At 55.4% G+C, this 16,944-nt stretch overlaps 5 protein-coding genes across 5 annotated transcripts in view; 2 read left to right on the top strand and 3 right to left on the bottom strand.

Annotated features, from left to right (window-relative positions):
• Window positions 1–544: 544 nt before the first annotated feature.
• Window positions 545–3,572, bottom strand: MONBRDRAFT_26451 (uncharacterized protein; the record flags this gene model as incomplete). The annotated part of the gene is made up of 13 exons (XM_001746784.1): window positions 545–758; window positions 906–1,063; window positions 1,208–1,263; window positions 1,373–1,568; window positions 1,669–1,783; window positions 1,863–2,050; window positions 2,121–2,205; window positions 2,346–2,488; window positions 2,513–2,629; window positions 2,759–2,848; window positions 3,086–3,129; window positions 3,150–3,255; window positions 3,525–3,572. The coding sequence occupies 13 exons, from the start codon at window positions 3,570–3,572 to the stop codon at window positions 545–547; spliced, it is 1,560 nt and encodes a 519-aa protein (XP_001746836.1).
• A 928-nt stretch (window positions 3,573–4,500) lies between these two features.
• MONBRDRAFT_32901 (uncharacterized protein) lies at window positions 4,501–5,525 on the top strand. Its single transcript, XM_001746903.1, has 4 exons — window positions 4,501–4,692; window positions 4,773–4,897; window positions 5,085–5,180; window positions 5,293–5,525. The coding sequence occupies exons 1-4, from the start codon at window positions 4,619–4,621 to the stop codon at window positions 5,364–5,366; spliced, it is 369 nt and encodes a 122-aa protein (XP_001746955.1). The 5' UTR covers window positions 4,501–4,618; the 3' UTR covers window positions 5,367–5,525.
• Window positions 5,526–5,580: 55 nt separating this feature from the next.
• MONBRDRAFT_26449 (uncharacterized protein) lies at window positions 5,581–10,898 on the bottom strand (the record flags this gene model as incomplete). The annotated part of the gene is made up of 19 exons (XM_001746783.1): window positions 5,581–5,961; window positions 6,059–6,172; window positions 6,260–6,399; window positions 6,505–6,622; window positions 6,781–6,889; window positions 6,918–6,996; window positions 7,018–7,130; window positions 7,171–7,283; window positions 7,402–7,548; window positions 7,630–7,725; window positions 7,909–7,978; window positions 8,063–8,146; window positions 8,281–9,234; window positions 9,352–9,458; window positions 9,531–9,594; window positions 10,363–10,397; window positions 10,426–10,496; window positions 10,616–10,749; window positions 10,846–10,898. 19 exons carry the CDS (start codon window positions 10,896–10,898, stop codon window positions 5,581–5,583), a joined length of 2,982 nt encoding a protein of 993 aa, XP_001746835.1.
• Window positions 10,899–11,362: 464 nt separating this feature from the next.
• On the top strand, window positions 11,363–13,064 carry MONBRDRAFT_26448 (uncharacterized protein; the record flags this gene model as incomplete). The annotated part of the gene is made up of 5 exons (XM_001746902.1): window positions 11,363–11,416; window positions 11,585–11,671; window positions 11,822–11,892; window positions 12,010–12,742; window positions 12,837–13,064. The coding sequence occupies 5 exons, from the start codon at window positions 11,363–11,365 to the stop codon at window positions 13,062–13,064; spliced, it is 1,173 nt and encodes a 390-aa protein (XP_001746954.1).
• A 283-nt stretch (window positions 13,065–13,347) lies between these two features.
• The window catches only part of MONBRDRAFT_26447 (uncharacterized protein), a gene marked incomplete at both ends in the record, with an annotated part of 5,358 nt that continues 1,761 nt past the window's right edge, over window positions 13,348–16,944 (bottom strand). The window contains 9 exons of the mRNA XM_001746782.1: window positions 13,348–13,461; window positions 13,594–13,656; window positions 13,750–13,837; window positions 13,920–14,005; window positions 14,099–14,530; window positions 14,630–14,740; window positions 14,812–15,843; window positions 15,964–16,042; window positions 16,143–16,764. Of these exons, the coding sequence (XP_001746834.1) occupies window positions 13,348–13,461; window positions 13,594–13,656; window positions 13,750–13,837; window positions 13,920–14,005; window positions 14,099–14,530; window positions 14,630–14,740; window positions 14,812–15,843; window positions 15,964–16,042; window positions 16,143–16,764 (2,627 nt within the window). The remainder of the gene's footprint in view (window positions 13,462–13,593; window positions 13,657–13,749; window positions 13,838–13,919; window positions 14,006–14,098; window positions 14,531–14,629; window positions 14,741–14,811; window positions 15,844–15,963; window positions 16,043–16,142; window positions 16,765–16,944) is intronic.

The following is a 16,944-nucleotide window of genomic DNA, read 5'->3' as shown; positions in this document are numbered from 1 at the left end:
AGCTGTCGAGCCTAGATTGCGCTCACGACATGGCTCACGAAAAAAACAATGGCGTGCGAGCGTGAGGCAGAGAGACCAAACGCACCTGGCGCCGCGCAAGCGTCTTTGGCGCGCTTGGTGGGAGAGGCTGAACCGGAGGACGTCCGGCTGTTGAAGAAGGGGCAGGCGTTGTCGAAGGGGCAGGTGTTGTCGACGTAGCCGGTCGCTCGCGTCGAACATTGAGCGGCGGCCTCTGCGCCGGGACAACACTTGAAGCTGGCCGAGAAGGGGGTGCAAGGTCCAAATCAGTGTCCTCCTGGTGTGGGGCCAAGTCTTCCAGCCAGTCCTCTAGCTCTTCTTCGCGATCTTCAATGGGAGAAATTGAAGGCTGGATCGTTCCTGTCAGTGCGCTTGACGGCGGGGGTGCCCCTGCCTTCCAGTCTGTTTTTGCCCAAGTGCGAATTGGCTTATTGCCCCTAAGTGTGTAAAAGGCGCAGTCAAACACACACCGCCAGGTTCGGATGGCGTGTGGGTGCCGGGCCGTTCCAGATCAAATCCCCATCACTTACACAAATGGAAGAGAAAAGGGCTCCTCTGTCCTTGGAGGTTGGGTATCCTTCGTAGTTTGAGCTACTACGGCCTTGGATGGCTCGAGCGGCGGGCTGGGAGGTACGTCCTCGACGATTGGGCTTGGCTTTGTGGTGGGAGCTTCTGACTGTGGTTGTGGAGGTGATGGCTGCTGCAAGGCTGCTTGACAGCGAGCCAGCTCTGCTTCCAACCTGCAATCCAAGCAAAATGTACCAACAGCAAAAGAACGTGCAATGGACGCACGCATGGGGTGTGAGAGAACTGTGGACCAGATGCTTTGACGCCAACCTATGCTCTGGAACATAAAACAACAAGGAAATAGTGATGCAGCACGGTACCTGGTGACGTGTGTTTGCAAATCCGTCTCTCGGTGTTTGGAAGCGGCAAGCGTCTCACGCAGCTCGGCCACTTCGGCGGCGCTCTCAGCCATCAAATTCTTCCAGTGCGCCTCATCGTGAGCAGGAGGGTCAGTCTGGGTGGCCTCGGTTTGCTGCTTCTGTATTTGAACAACGATGCGATGGCAAAAAAATTTCAAACATGAGCCCGTGCCAAGCGAGCGAGCAGAAAATTGGAAGAAAAACACGCCAGGGCTGTGCAGCCAGCAACGTCAAGGCTCAACGAGAAACAAAAGAGGACCTACGAGCATAGGTCGGTCCTGAAGACGTGCCTCCAGCTCGGCCACTTGCGCTCTGAAGCCTGTGACCAACAAAGGACGGGCCACACCATGAACATCAGCAGCGGCCATCAAGTGCCACCAGAATAACCCGATTTGTAGAAGCGAGAAATAGATGTGTGCACAACGTACCGCTGATATCCTTGGCCTTTTCTTCAAGACACGCCTGTAAGGCTTGGTTCGCCTCACGGGCCTCTCGGAGTTGGCGCACCTGGGATGATTGTATGGCTTTGTACTCCTCCAAGCGCGCTTCGGCAGCGTGCCCGCCTTCTTGGATTTTATCGTAGGCAAGTTTGGATTTGGCTAGCTCCTTCTCTACTAGCTTCAGCTATAGACCCCGTCAGCGGAGTACGAGGCAAGCGTGTTTGGTGAGCAGACTCGCCTGGCAATGCTGCTTTGTCGTCGTCTGCACCTTGTCCCGACCGTACCGTGGCAAGCTTTGCCTGCATGTCCTGCACCCGCTTGTTTAGCCGCTCATTGGAAGTCGTAAGAGTAGCAATCGTCTCGTCCTGACTCTTCACCTGCGCCTCCAACTCACCGATACTAGAGCAACCAGTCGTGAAACGATGTATCGGTGACAAGGCCAGGGACATTCACATGGATGAACACGCCTTTATCTTACCGTTCGGTGAATTGCTCTACGGTTTGGTCTCGCTCCTCCAGCGTTTGCTCAAGTTGAGCAATGGTACTTCGCGCTTCGTCAAGCTCGAGCATAAACTTGTCGCGGAGCTCGACGACACGAGCCTCAGCAGCTGCACTTCGTTCTGCCAATACTTGCTGGTGTGCGGCCTCTAGCGTGGCGTGTTGATCCTAGAGGCAGTCATGCCAGGGTGAGACGAAGCGCTACATACACAGACGCATGCACGTGGTGCTGCCTCACCTGGAGCAGGCGGTCAGTGGCATCAGCGCGCGCCTCGGCCACATCCCGTTGCCTCCGAGCCTCAATGCACTCAGCCTCTGAAAGCCTGACGCGGTCGTCAAGGCGCTGTGATGGGCCGGGGAGACATGGTCAGACCAACCAGAGAACAAATGGCTATAATGGACTACTTTGAAGTTGGGTGCAGGTCCTTGATCAACATAAAACAAGACAGGGAATGGGACAGACCTTGAGGCACTTTGCAAAAAAATTGAGCCATTCAGCCAGCCGCTCACTGCATGATAGAGGGCTCCCTTTTGCCCACGCATCGGCACCGCTCCGCTCCTGCCAAACACTCTCCATGAGTGCACTGAGACACACACGCGAGCATTCTGCCTTTGCCCACCACCACATACATGAAGCGAAAGGCCAAGGAACTCGCTATAAACTTGATGTACAGCCTTGGCTACAGTGACGAATCGCCGGGCCTCAAACCGCTCCTCTCGAGCAGCCATATCCACGACAATATCCGCCTGTTGCGTACGAGGCAGTGCAGGCTTAGTTCAACTGCATTTGCCCATGAATCAACGGCCATCCACCGGCCCGTGTGGGTAGCAAACCACAGAATCATCAGGGAGCAGCAGCACCAGAAGCTCACAAACCTGAACCTCCTGATCTCGTCGACTGGACTTTGGTGCAGGTGCAGCCTCTGCACGCTTCTGGTGGGCGCGGTGCTGGGCTGCACTTTTAATCTAAATGAATGGATAAGAAGAGTTCATCTGCCTGTTAGCTTGGGTGATGCCGGGCTTGATATCAAGCAGGATTGGGCCGAGGGTCAGTTTGTGTGCAGGTGAGCTGCGATAACACTTGCTTCAAGAAACGCTTGCTTCCAGCGAGACATCCATTCTTGGGGCTGCGTTGTCGTTTGGCGCGAGCCACTCATAGCGCCTACAGAACAGAAAAAGTGTTTGCTGACCATCAGGCCACACCTGGCCCAGGTCAAATTCAGTAACAAGGGCGTGGTTTGTCTGCTCTGTGGTAATCAGCACCCACCAGTGGCCGGATCGCGTTCCTCCAACAGATGACGAAAGGTGGCCAGCTCCTCCTCTTTCTCACTCGCATGCAGAGCTACTTCTCCCAGCTTGGTCTGCATATCATCCTACAAGTGTGGCCCCCATCCATGTCAATGAAAAGCCGGGTCCACCGGTGCGATCCACGAGGAGGGTGGGTCCGACACGCACCAGATTGGTCGCGAGCGTCACAACAGAAGTGCTGAGCTCGTTCAGCATATTCGCCATCCAATCGACGACAGAGGGTGAAGTGATCGCAGCAACTGCAAGAAGCCAGCAAAAGAGTCGGTGGTAACTCAGGCCTGACGGAGCAAACGCAGCCAGTTCTCATGGGGCGATGGAGGAAGGCGGTGCTAACCTGGCGAAGGGCGGAGCAGGGCCGCAGGCAGGGCATCAGCGGGGGCATGCTGCTGCACATGTTGGACACAGTTGAGGTGGACCAGATATAGACGCGTCAAGAGTCGATCTGTCAGGAGCTGTAATAGTCGTCGATGAGCAAAGGCTAGACCAGGTCGTGCCAGGCAATGCACGCAAGGTGGATGACTGCTGGTGAGGGAAGTTGGCCAGCAATGCACGGGGCGGGAGGGGGGAGAGGGGGCAGGCCCTAGCGCGCGCACCATCATGCTCGGGATCCATGACCGGGGCCAGGTGTCCAAGGATTGTGTCAACATCCAATTCAAAGGCACACACAGAGGGCATGTACCAGCTGCCGACGTGAACATGTCGCGAGCTCAAGAGCAGGCCCTGGATATCCCGCTATCAATCCCAACGCACAAAGGTTGTCTTCCAGAGTGAGAGACATGACCGTGCGCAAGCCTCAACGCACGATTTCAACGCAGCCCAAACCTGCCGCGAACATACCTGCAGCACCTGGATCTGCTCGACGAGATTGGAGGCCGCCATCCCGCTGCGTTCGCCGGCTGCTCGCCGTCTGTGTAAACTGTGAAATTAAAATTTTGGCACAGGAAAAAAAAAACTGGTTTCCAAGCCTGGAAAAGTATTTCACCAGCCTTATTACACCTTATTCGGCCCAATACCTATCATTTAAGAAGTAATATACTTTTCCACGTCATCCATGGCTGGCCGTCATGATGACGAGAAGAATCTGACATGATGATGTTAAAATACGCGAGAGACACAAAGAAAAGTAGCGATAAAGGGAGAGAGAGAGAAAGGAGAGAGAAAGAGAAAGGAGAGAGAATCGAGAGGACTTAGAGAAGAAAGGCACAGAGAAAGAGAGAGAGAGAGAGAGAAGAGAAAGAGAGAAGTGAATTGGTTTGGAAAAGAGAAAGAGAGAGAACAAAAGTCAAGTTGCATTTCCTCTCTCTGTCTCTCTCCAACCATCAGCCCCCTATTTCTCGACTTGACTTTTTTTTTTCGGCAGCGCGTGAGGTTCATTGTCTTGGCCTGCACTGCATTTCATTTCACCTATCCGAGCTTCTTGGCCTTGAAATGGGCCAGTACTTGTCCGCCGGTTCATCGGATAACACCACCAACAACATGAGTGCCAACGCCATCGTCCAAAGGTCAGTCAGTGACTTCAGTGTTGATGCGTGCGGTGCCGTCGCTCAATCGGTTGCTCTCACCTTCCTCTGGATGGGTGTAGCGCCATTACCAACAACGACCTCATGGTCTTCTCCAAGAGCTACTGCCCCTTTTGCACTCAAGCCAAGCGCGAGCTCTCCCAGGCTGGCCTCGAGTACAATGTCATCGAGCTTGATCAGGGCGCCGGTTCGCACTCGCTGGCTGGCGTGTTGGCCTGGCCAACCTCTTTGTTTCGTTTCTGTGGTGTTCCTTCCATCCAACTTGCATTGCTTATCCTATTGGATTTTGGAGTGACGTGGAGATGCTTCGACATGCCCCCGCCAGGTGGAGGCCTCCTGACAGCCGCGTGACGTGTTTCTGTGCGTATCAATAGTATCATACGACGGTCAGGAGGCAGAGGGCTCCGACGTGCAGGGCATCATCAAATCCCAGTACAAGCACCGCACGGTTCCCGCCGTCTTTGTCAAAGGTGAGCCCAAGGCTTGCTTTGTAGCTCAAGTGGGCTGTTTTTGGCGCACAGCTTCTCTTGATCCACCGTCAGCTTGACACTCGTGCTTGCAAAACTGAAAAACACAACCTAGGCAAACTGCTGGGCGGATGCGATGACACGGTCGCTGCCATCCGCAACGGCAAGCTGAAAGAGATGCTGGCCTGAGTTGCCCTGAACCGTACCCCAGCGCGCTCAGTCTCGGGCGAGCCGCATCTTTCATGACAATTTCCTTAACCCTGTTTGGCTTGTCTCTCTGTAAGGCTCTCAGCTTGACCACAAATTGACAGCAGTTGGGTCAGAATAAATAGTCGATTTGATCTTGTCCTTCTCCTTTTTTCTCTCTTTTTATCTAATCCCCACTCCTCGCGGCACCGCGACATCAAGAGGGACGGCGATGGCACTCCCAAACCTGGAAAAGGCCATCGCGAACAATGTTGGGCAGCATGTCACCCACCAGGGACGTTTCGAGCATCTGAACGGCATCGGGTTTGGCCCCCAGCTTCGAAAGGACCTGTAAAACCTTGTCTCGCACCATGGGTTCCCCGCTGACGATGGCCCCAATGAGGACCGCAAGTCGCGTCAGAGTTTCAGCTTCAAAGGCCTCCAAACATGCCGTGGCTACGAACATGGCGACCGCATCCAGCTGCACCTGCAACCAGGCCTGAGCCCGAGCATGCCCACGCTTGAAGAATGGTATCAAAAGCTGAAATGCCGCATTCACCACTCGCCGGTTGGGCGTGGCCAAAGCCTGAAAAGCCCGCTGGATGAAGTGCCAGGGCGAGGCAAGCCATCAAAATTGTGCGGGGGTGAGTGAAATCCAGAGCACAGCTCACTTGCCGGTCACCCGACCCACAAACCTGAAGAACGGCGTCAAAGAGAACATCGCTGAGGAGCGTTTGACTGGAAAAAAGCGCCATGCGAAAGTGCAGGGCGAAAACAGCCTCCGCCACCTCGCCATCACTCGCGTCGGCCTACACCGCAAGAATGAAGCCATGTCAAACCCACTCCTTCATGACAACCCCACTGTGCGAAATATAATGCACAGCACATAAACGGACATCCATATGGGCGAGGCCTTGAGCAAACAGCGCCGTCAAAAGGGGCTCAAGCGTTGGTCCGCAGGCCGGCATGCTGCCCATAGACTCAACCAAGGCTGCCCCCGCTCGCAATGCCATGGCCAAGTGGACACGCGCCAGTTCTATTCGCGCAAGGGCCACACCAGCAGCAGATTAAGGAATGAAAACCTGTTGCGCTCATGTGACGCGACGCCCAAAGTCACGATGCCCAAAGCCACAGTACCCACCACCCAGCAGCGGTTCGAGGGCTGCTAAGAGTTCTTGCGCCACGGTTGGGTCGCTGCGCGCCAAATTGACAGCCTGCTCCAGAACAGGCACAACTGCCTCGGCTGCCTGCTCACAGGCCTGTAGTAGTGCTTGTGGCAGCCAACGCCATGCTGATATTAAAATGGCCCGACCACGTGCGTCCTGCTTACAACGAGACAAGAAAGCAAAATGGGTTAGCCTGAGCTGAAAGCAAATCATGATACTCCAGTGCCGCAAAAGATCGGATGAGGCCGCACCCGTGGTAGAAAGCGAATAATTGTGGCCAGCACCTCAGTGGCACGTGTAGGCTCATTAGACCGGCCTTGTGCGGCGGCTGACATGGCTGTGCGCACCGCTTCTAACGCACTGGACATGATTGCTACAAGGAACCAACATGCAAACGCTCAGTGGAACATCCTCAGCCAAATGCGTAACACACACACACACACACACACACACACACACACACCAAGCTGGATTAAAGGATATCAAACCTTGGGATACGTCGCCATCGAGTTGGGCAGCTACACGTATCAGACCCTCTGCCACAATTGTGGAACTATTAGCAAGCGCGGCAAAGGTTGATGAGGCGTACACTCTTTGCAAGCTGTATCGCATATAATTATGAGTGAAACGGCTTCACTCACGGCAGGCTCGAGAGGGATTGACAAGCAGCGCCCAAGGAAACAAGCAAGTCATTGGCACCCTGCAGCAAATCTCCGTGTGCAATACACACTTGTCGAAAATACAGGGCCGCGCTCTGAATCAAGTGCCCAGAAGCAAAAAGGTGGCAAACACGATTAGGCAGTTGTCGCACGTCCTTGGCCCTACGCATGCAGAGAACGAGCCGATTGGTGCTGAGGCAGCTCGCAACAAACCTTGCGCAGGGCCTCTAAATCACTCAGCATGGCATCAGTGCTCTTTTCCCAGAGACGTAGAGACAGCTCAGGAAGACTGGCTAGGGCCTCGTGCCCTTCGGTCCCGAGCTCAAACATGGCAACCATAAGCCACTCTTGTTCATTTGCCTGCGCAATGCATCGCGTTACAAAAGCATCAGCGCCTAGCAGATCATCGCCTGCGCCATCCTCCGACGACGGCTATCCTACCATAGACAACGCTGCTGTCACGGCTTGGTGCACGCGAGTTGCCACGGGCATCCAACGCGTCGGATCATGTTCTCGAATCGCGTTTCGTGGCCACGTCTACGTCATGGCAGGACAAAGCAAGCAGAATGAGCACACGCTGGACTCGTGTCAAGAACATTTGTTAAGGCCTGTTCACGGCTCGACAACTCAACAAGAGCTTGCCTCGGGAAGGATGGCTTTAATGTAAAAGAGGCAGGACTCCAGTTCCCGCCAGTCGAGATGTTGGCCTCCGCCTTCAACCGTCATATCGGGCAGGATATCTAGTGCGGCCGCAGGACCGCATCCCCGCGCCACCTGGGCGTGCACATCGCTATACACATCGCACAACCCGTGAGTACCACAGGGGAATCGTGCTCACAAATCCCGTGGTTCAAATCGCATCTCCTTCACGCACCGAGCACAACGTCGGAAGGCAATCCAATCATCATCTTGCACTACCTCAGCCACCTCATCGCGAGCACCCTCGGGCAGCATATGCCTGAATTGTGCCGATTTCACGAGCAAAATCGTGATAGCGACCCATGTGAGGGCGAGGGCAAAACGAATAGTGTTGACGAGCGGCCACACCCTTTCAAATCAGAACACTTGAGCAAGATCAGAAACAAGACGCACCGGCTCAGAGCTTTGAGACTGACGCTCTGTAAGCATCTTGTCCAAAGTTCGTTGGTGGCGGGAGCATCTTCTAGAAGCATTTCCAGGCTCTCCCACAGTTGCAGTGCCAGATGTGAGACTGGTAACGCAGGGTCATCAAGGATGACCAGGTTCATGTGAACCACCGTTTCAAGATCTTCCGCCCGGTTGGCCAAAGCCGCGCCATGCAGCGCGGGCAATGACTCAGCCATAATTCCTAAAAAGGCCATGGCAACGGCCTGTCGCGCCTCGGGCTCCTGTATACACTGCTGGTACAGCTGCAGCCAGGCACCAGAAGTCTGCACCAGAAACGCAAAGAGCTCTTCTTGTGCATCGCGCGCAGTGCAACAACGGCAGACGGCCGTCAGGGCTGCAGCAGCGGCCTGAAAGGTACCAATGTCCGGTGTATCAAAACAGCTGGCCAATGCCCCAATGATGCGAGCTACACCGACGACCCGCAGTCCGGGGGTTGTGCACCAGAGTTCTGCAACAGTGCAGGCTGTCTGGCGCGTAGCAGATTGCGTCACGCCAGCATCGCAAACCATGGTCAATAAGCGACCCACTGCCGAACTTGAAGGCGGGGGTGCCTGCGGGTGAACGAGGCGCAGCGCAACCAGAAGCTCAAGCCGGTCGGCCAGACTGAGCTGCGGCGTGGCGTGGAGAACATCCAAAGCCTCCAGCACATGTTCGGCGCGTGGTGCCAACAGAAAAGCAAGGCAGCGTGCAAGGGCGCGCCGAATTGGGGTGAATTGCGCCTCAGTGAGCTGAGGTCGGATGAGTCCCTGGAGGTGCTGGGCGTGCTCGGCTGGTAGCGTTGTCGACTGAAAGCGGGCAAGCTCAGCTAGAGTGCTTGCAGCAAGCTGGGCCTCTCCCGCCTCTGGCTGACGCTGGATCACTTCCAACAATGGTGTCCATGCATCTGGGCTGTGGTGGAGCCTACAGGGAGGAACCAGTAATGCGCGACGCTGGAGGTGAGGGTCACAGCCTGAAGAACTTGCATGATACTCTTTCTGATGGCCATGACGACCGGTGTGTTGCGAGCACGTAACCTACGCTATCAGTGCTGCCTGTGAATCTGCCGTGGGTGCTGTCAGGTTGGCACGCAGCAGGCCTAACAAGCCCTCCATCTCGTTGGTACAGACGACCAGCGCCACCACTGCCTAAACCAGATCAGAGAGCCACTGATTTTGAAGTGAGAAAAAAAAATGACAAACACAGAAAGCAACACACACACACACACACACACACACACACACACACACACACACACACACACACACACACACATCAGTGGAGCTACACGTTTAATTTAATGAGAAGGAGTGAGGGAGGAGAGAAGGAGCAGAGTGAGTCGGGGGAAGAGGTGGGGATGATGGGCTTAGAGGATTCACAAGTGCTGGCCAGATGGGTCGCCGTGGTTGGGTTGGGATTATGTGGCAAGAAGAAAGCCCTGTCTTGTGAAAGTGAATGATGCGATGTGTCGAAAAGCGAGCTAGTTCATCAGGAGTCGTAAAACTCGATTCAACGTCCCATTCGTCTTGGCAGAGGACGAGACAGGAAGAAACAGGGTTGCGCGGCAACACTCGCGTTCAATACGGCAGGACCAACCGCAAAAAGACAGGAAGAGGGAAATAAACCAACGGGGGGATTTCCATCCGCGTGTCACTTTCTCTCTCTTTCTCTTTCTCTCCCACCCTTTCAATCAAAAGAGGCGCGACCTCGCCCTGAAAATGCTCGCTCCACACGAGAGAGCTAGGAGCAGGGTGCACCAGAGCACACACATGGGTGCAAAATGAGCCCATCTGCTTTTGTCATAATGCCGGTTTCGCTGGCGACGACTTGTCCAAGAATTCTGATTATAGGCTGACTACGTGCTGAGCCTTAGTAAAAGTAAACGCCATACGCTGCCAGAGAGCAATACAGCGTCTCCTGCAACAGGCGATGCAACGTATCAGTGCAGGCATGAGGGCCTCCATCAGGAAGCGACAAGAGACAGCAGAAGCAATAGGAGAATCAATGCACAAAAAGATGGAGCAAGGGCCAAGGGGCATGATGCGCACGCACATTGACATAGGTGTCTTGGGCCAATTGATCGGTATCTGAATCCCACAGACAACGGGCGCCAACCTTGACGCCAGCGCCTCGCTGCTCGCCGATCACTGCCTGCACCACGTACTTGTAGCGCGGCAGCTGGAGAGCTAAGAGCCGGGGTGGATTCAAGACGACAGCAACCACCCAATGACACCCAAAGTTAGATGCTTTTGCAACTCGTGTGGGTCATCAAGAAGGCTTGTTAAAAGGACGACGACCGGCATACCCTTGAGTTTCTCCTTCACCAAATCGCTGATCTCCTGGGCCCATTGCAGGGCCAGCTCTGTGTCATATTGTTTATCGGCAAAAAAGTCTGCCAGGGCCTCGTGCAGAATACCTTGTACCTGTGCTGCCTTGAATCTACGCAAGCAAACGAGCACACATGAGGATGACGGGCTCACCAACTTTGACGGGCACCAGGCTCGCGGTCAAGCAGGTCCACAGGTATCGGCGTACTTGTGGGCATATTCTGGTCGGATAATAAAAGTGTTGGCAGAGTCATCCTCCATGCTGGCGATTGTGGCTGCTCAAGGCAACAACACACACGCACACGCACACAACAAGCCACCCAGCGCAGCCCCGCGCAATCAATCAAGCCCGGGAACGGCAGCAGCAGGTTGGGCAGCGCGTGCGTAGCAACGTTGATCTCAATCCGATCCAGCAGCACAGAGAAAAAAAAGAAAAAAAAAAGAAAAAAAACCTGTTGTGTCGAGAATTTGTGTTTGTTCAAGCTGTGAACTGGTTAAGCGGGTGGACACAAAAGGCATTAAAACAGCTGTTGTTGACAAAAGTCGTTGGCAACGCATTCCATCAAGGCGAGCCGACCCGAGCGACCCCACGGCAACCGGCTTTCCTTCCGAAAGCACGAGTAGATACGCCGTGACTGGTTCGACTCGCAGCAGTCTGCGGCGTGTGGGTGCTTATCAGAGCAGATCCTTTTCTGGCGCCAGTCTCGTGACCTTCTTGGCCTACCATGCTCAGCGCACCATCCGAAGCTGACGAGGAGGCGGTGGCCCGTCTCGCGCAGGTAAGCTGCCCAAGTGTAGGCGGGTAGCGAGCGCAGTGTGTACGCAGCCGTGCTGCCTGCCATGCACCCTTTGTTTCATGAGACACGCGCTTGTTCAGCCATACGTTGGTCTTCAAGTGTGCCGTTGGTGGGCCTGACATACGTGCACGCGCGCGCCCCGCTTGTCAGGAGGATGTGGCTTCTACGAGTTTAGATCTGGCTGAGCTGGAATGGGCAGTAATCCCGGAGGAGCTTTATGCCTTTCAAAATCTCGAAGTAAGTTGTTGGCTAAATCCGTTGATTTTTAAAGGCACGATGTGGTGTAGCTTGCCGTGCTTTCGGGGCAATCTGGGGGTAGAAGACCATTCCACAGGCTGACGATACCAATCTGCACCCCCTCCCGTTTCTCTGGACGACTCGTATTAGGAACTGTACCTATCAGACAATGCATTGACCGCACTGCCTCCAGAGTTATTCGAGCAGCTCCCCTTCCTGAGGTCAGCGTGCTGCAGGGCAATGATCTCACCTTGGTGTCTTCGCGATGCTCATCCTCATCGACACCTTGGGCTGGTCATGGGCTTGCCCTGTGTCAACACCCGACGTGGTTCCCCCAGATATGTGGATGCCCGCTACAACCAGTTGGGGTTTTTACCGGATACCATCGGCTATCACCCAGCCCTCACTACTCTTCTCGTGGGCAACAATCAGCTGACGAGCTTACCAGTGGAAATGGGCTACTCTGAGAGCTTACGCCAACTGAATCTGCGTAACAACCCCTTGTATTTCCCGCCGACAGAGGTCGTGGCCCAGGGTTGCGCAGTTGTGCTCCAGTACTTGCGTGAGCGGGCGGGTCCCAAGGACCCCAACCGCCTAGTCCAACAGATGACAGTCCTCACGCTTGATGAAGAGCCGGAATTGCCCTTGCCCACCAAGCCAGCACTGGAGGCAGAGGACACGCAGGCGGCCGTGAGCATCGTGCAGTCAACCTTGTGCGAGAGTCAACCAATCTCGCCTGAACCTGAAGCGACCCTTCAACCCGAGGAGTTGCCTCAGGAACCACCCGAGGCCCCAGTAGTCAGCAACATGCGAATGCCCAAGGAGGCCACCCCGCCCCCGCCCATCCAAGAGGAGCCTGAGGAGGAACTGCAAGATGACGTGGTGATTACAGCAGAAGTCTCCAACGCAGAGATCCTCTCGGAGCATGCTGAAGAAGAGGAGGAAGAAGCTGAAAGCACGGCCGGTGAGGAAGAGAGCAGCGAGGAGGAAGCGCCCCTTCCCCCCCGGACGATTTTGCGGTCGCGGCCAGCCTCCAATATTGTCATCCCCGTCCGCACAGGCTCGCCCGAGGTACGTGCTACCCGATAGCCTACTTTCAGCATGACACGCCCCATGTTTCAAGCGCTTGCCTTCACCACGAGACCCGGTACATGCCCGTTCATAGCTACATGGGGGCGATTTTGACCTGCTCGACCAAATGCTGGACGAAAAGCGGAGTGCTGCAAATAGCGCACGGGCGCGTTCTGCTCTTACTGCCCTCCGCCTGGATGAAAGAGCCTCGCGTGCCACCTCAGCCCGTAGCCGCTTGAGTGGGCGTAACAGCACATCATCCACCTTTACTCGACCAGCCTCGGACGTTCAAAACCCTGTCCAAGATCCAAAGACTGAATGACACAAGCGGCGATCCGTCTACCTAACACGGTCGCTCGCCCTGGTCACTGTGTGACGCCAATCGATGCCATAAATAGATGACACGAGCGCGCGTGTCAGGACTGCACGCCACACAGCGTCACGCCCCGACAATGGATCACGACTCATTTTCATACCCATATGCACACGTTCATCTTGAGTCAATTGCTCCTCAAGAAATGAAAATGGTGAGGGCTCCTTGAGAAGCGGACCATTCCCACAACAGTCTTAAAGAAAGGACTACAGATTGGCATGATTTTGCTGCATTATTTGCCAGCACGTGACTTGTTGACCTTGGCTGAGAGCGCCTGGACGCGTGCTGACGTAGAGCGTGATGCCGCCGTCGCACCGCCCATGAGCAAAGCCTGACGGTTTGCCTCCTGCCACCAAGCACATCAAATATTAGAGGGCATTTAGACCAGTCCGCAACACGCAAAGTCCCAGATTGAGAAGAGAGGAATCAAACAGCACTGTTCTACATCCACCCTCTCGGAGACACGAGCGAGCCGTACCTTTTCCTCTACATCCCGCCGTTCCAAGGCATAAGCTTCCAACGTAGTAGCACGCAGGTGATTCTGACGGGTCAGATGCAAATGAGTTTAAACTTACATCCGGTATCAATCATCGTCTAACGCCGTACGATACGAGGAAGTGGTGCGAGGGCATACCAGACGTGCGTGTTTACGGGCAATCACATGCTGACAACGCGTGATCGGCCGGATAGCCCGGAGCAGAAGATCCAAGTGTTGACTGATTCTGCATCGAGCATCAGAATAATGAGAGTTGCATGTCGAGACCGCACCAGCGCCGTATCGAGAATGCCAATTCCGAAACATACTCCGGATCACTGTTTGCATCCAAATGGCCGCTCCAGTCGCCCTTGGGCATCAGCTGCTGCACTGCATGATAGAGGGTAGCCATGGACTGCCCAAGGCCAGAACAGATGGTCAGCAGACGGCAGGGTCGAGCACGAGCGACTAGAAAGCAAGCTCGAGAATGGTCAGCTCATTGACAGACCTTGTGCTCGGGGTGATGATATACATCGGGGTCAAGTGTGACAATACCGTCGCCCGAGGCTAACGGGTGTACATATTTCTCGTGCCAATAAAACAAATTGAAAGGGGATGCGGGCAATCGCTTCAGATTCTCCTCAAGTCCTTCAAGCTTGCGCCGGTCGACTTCGGGCGGTTCTTCCACCACTTCGGGGTCTACGGCCTCTGTCTTATCAGACTTCTTTGTGCCCTTGTTACTCTTCTTAGCCTTGGTTGAACTCTCAAGTTCACGCGACTTTTTGTCATCAGGCGCACCCAATTCAGCAACATCAAGCAGTTCAGGAATGTCGGCCGCGGCTGCGGCTGCCTCAACCGTTGATAGCGGGCTGCTGCAGGCTGTAATTGGGAAGCTGCCAAACGGCGTGGCTTCGGTCCACACGGATGGGCGATACGCAATCTGGGTCGCGGTGAGTGCAATTTGGTGATACAACTCGTTCTCCCGCGCAGCATCCTAAAGTTCGAAGGTCTCGTCAGCCCTGGTGCAAGTCAAGCTTACACACACACACACACACACACACACACACACACACACACACACACACACACACACACACACACACACACACACACACACACACACACACACACACACACACAAGGCCCATGGCTATTTACATTCCAAAGTAAAACCAACCCACAAACCCACAAACCCTCACATGATGCCGGGTTGCGCCGTACCTTGAGCGTGGCAGGCAGGTAGTCCGGCCGCAGTGCCGGGAAAAGATCTAGACCTGCTGCTTGCATATTCCTGATGAAACAGGCTGTCACCTGCCAGGTTGAAAGGATGGCGTTTCCCTCCACCGTGGGGTAGGCCAGACGCACGCCTTGGGCTGATACCTCAATCACGAAGACGCCACGCCCCGTTTTCAGACGCAGGACACTCCCCATCGGATGAGCTTGCGGTGGGGGTGGAACCGGGTTCTCGGATTCCCTACCACGCACAGCCGAGGCCAAGCGCGAGCGCCGACCGCGACCTGAGTGCAGGCGCGGGGCTGCGCTAGGAGGCTTGGCCAGCTTGCCCGTGTCAGCCCCAGGCGCCTCCTCTTCGTCCGAGGGCCGGTTGGGCTCCACCACCGTGCGGGTGGTGGCGATGTAGTCGGGAGCCAGCGGTTTCAATGGAACGAGGGCCCAGTCCTCCAACCAGTCAAACAAATTGCGAGCCTGTGCAATCGCAACTGGGCGGAAAGCCAGCACGTCCATTGTCATGAGATTGTTGCCGGCATCTTTGTTGAGGTTGCTGCAAGGCCCAGTGTGCCATGCGTGTGCTTCTGAATCCCACATGACTGGGAATGCATCCTCGCAATACATCACGCCAGGCGGCCGCGGGACGCGTAGCGTTAAGGCTGGCCACTGCTCCATGCCAGCACGTGGCTCGATCAGCTCATCGCCATCACCTGATGCGATACGCGGGGCATTGGGGAGTGGGTAGGAAAGTTCTTGAAGGGCAAAGGGCTCAAGCACAGGTCGAATGGTCCATTTCTTTTCCACATGCGCAGTCTCTGGCAAGGACAAGAGGCGAGGCTCAAAGACGCCCCCTAAGATGGCAAAATGTGCCAGATCGATGGGACCATCTGCTGGTACCTCCGGGGTCGGGGGCAATGGTTCTATCGAGTCGCCTGCGTTCTGAGCCTCTTCAAGACCATCGGACGTGTTGCTGGCCCCAGCAGAGCTCTTGGCAAGCAGATCGCTCAGCGTGGGAGGAGGTGGGACCTACAGATGCGACCACGTGTGAGTTTGTGAGAATCAAAGCACATTTCAGCTGCTGAGGATGTCGTCCAAAAGCAAGAGAGGAGAGCGTTAATGGCAAGGCACTCGACCAAAACCCAATACCTCGGGTGCAGCCTCTGCAGGGTCGGCCCGTGGCTCGCGGGCGCTACGGCGACTGCGTGCAGATGCCGTGGCCGAACGACTGCGTGCAAAGGAAAAGAAAAAATGAAAAGGACCCTCATGAAAAGTGATTCAGCATCCGCAACCAGACAGAACTTTTGCATGCAGCAACCAAAACCTACCGTGCTGATGGCGCTCGGCTCGTCTCGGCGGGCGGTGCCTCTGGGGGCTTGACGGAAAAGTCTACCAGAGAAAGGTCAACCTCGGCGTCCAAAATGTTTGGTGGAACCAGGGGCGAGGGCATTCTCAGCTCTGGGTTGTCAAACTCAAGATCTGGGGCGTCCAGCAGTCCCGTATCACCGCCTCTGCCCTCTGCATTGGTAGCGTTGGAGCTCTTGGCAGAATACAAGCGCATAGACCCTTGAGTACCAGTGCGGAGGACTTGGCCGTCGTCGTCGTCGTCAATGGCAATGGCTGGAATCGGTGCTGACGGTGGCTTGGGCGGCAGATCTGTCGGAGCTTCCACGGCTGGGACTGCAACCTTCTCTGATGAAGCACCGGTGCGCTTGCTCCCAACGGCTGACGCAGGCTTTGAGACTAAAGCCTCGTCGGGTTTTTGAGTTGGTGCCTTGGGATCAACCGGGAGGTCACCGGCACCAGCTTCGAGCAGTTCTGGCTGCCAATGCAGAAGCGGCGAGCTTGCGTTGTATACCATCCGAACGGCCACGCTAGCTGCCGCCAAGTTGGCGGGCCATGACAGACCTGGGTGGGTCGGCACCATTGCTCCGTCGTCGGCATTGGCGTCTACAGCCGGCACGCATGCACGGTTATCCCTGCCTCATACTCTGCATGCCAGCGACAGATGCGCCACGGAAGGGTCAAACTCACCGGTGTCTGGCGCAAGCTCATCCGCATCAGAGCGGGCGGCCTTGGGGTCATCAAACTCAATCTCAGAAGTGCTACAAATGGATAGACCCTCAAATC

Source organism: Monosiga brevicollis, genomic scaffold (assembly GCF_000002865.3).
Source record: "Monosiga brevicollis MX1 MONBRscaffold_14 genomic scaffold, whole genome shotgun sequence".
Lineage (NCBI taxonomy): Eukaryota > Choanoflagellata > Craspedida > Salpingoecidae > Monosiga > Monosiga brevicollis.
This window is presented reverse-complemented; position numbering and strand designations above follow the sequence as displayed.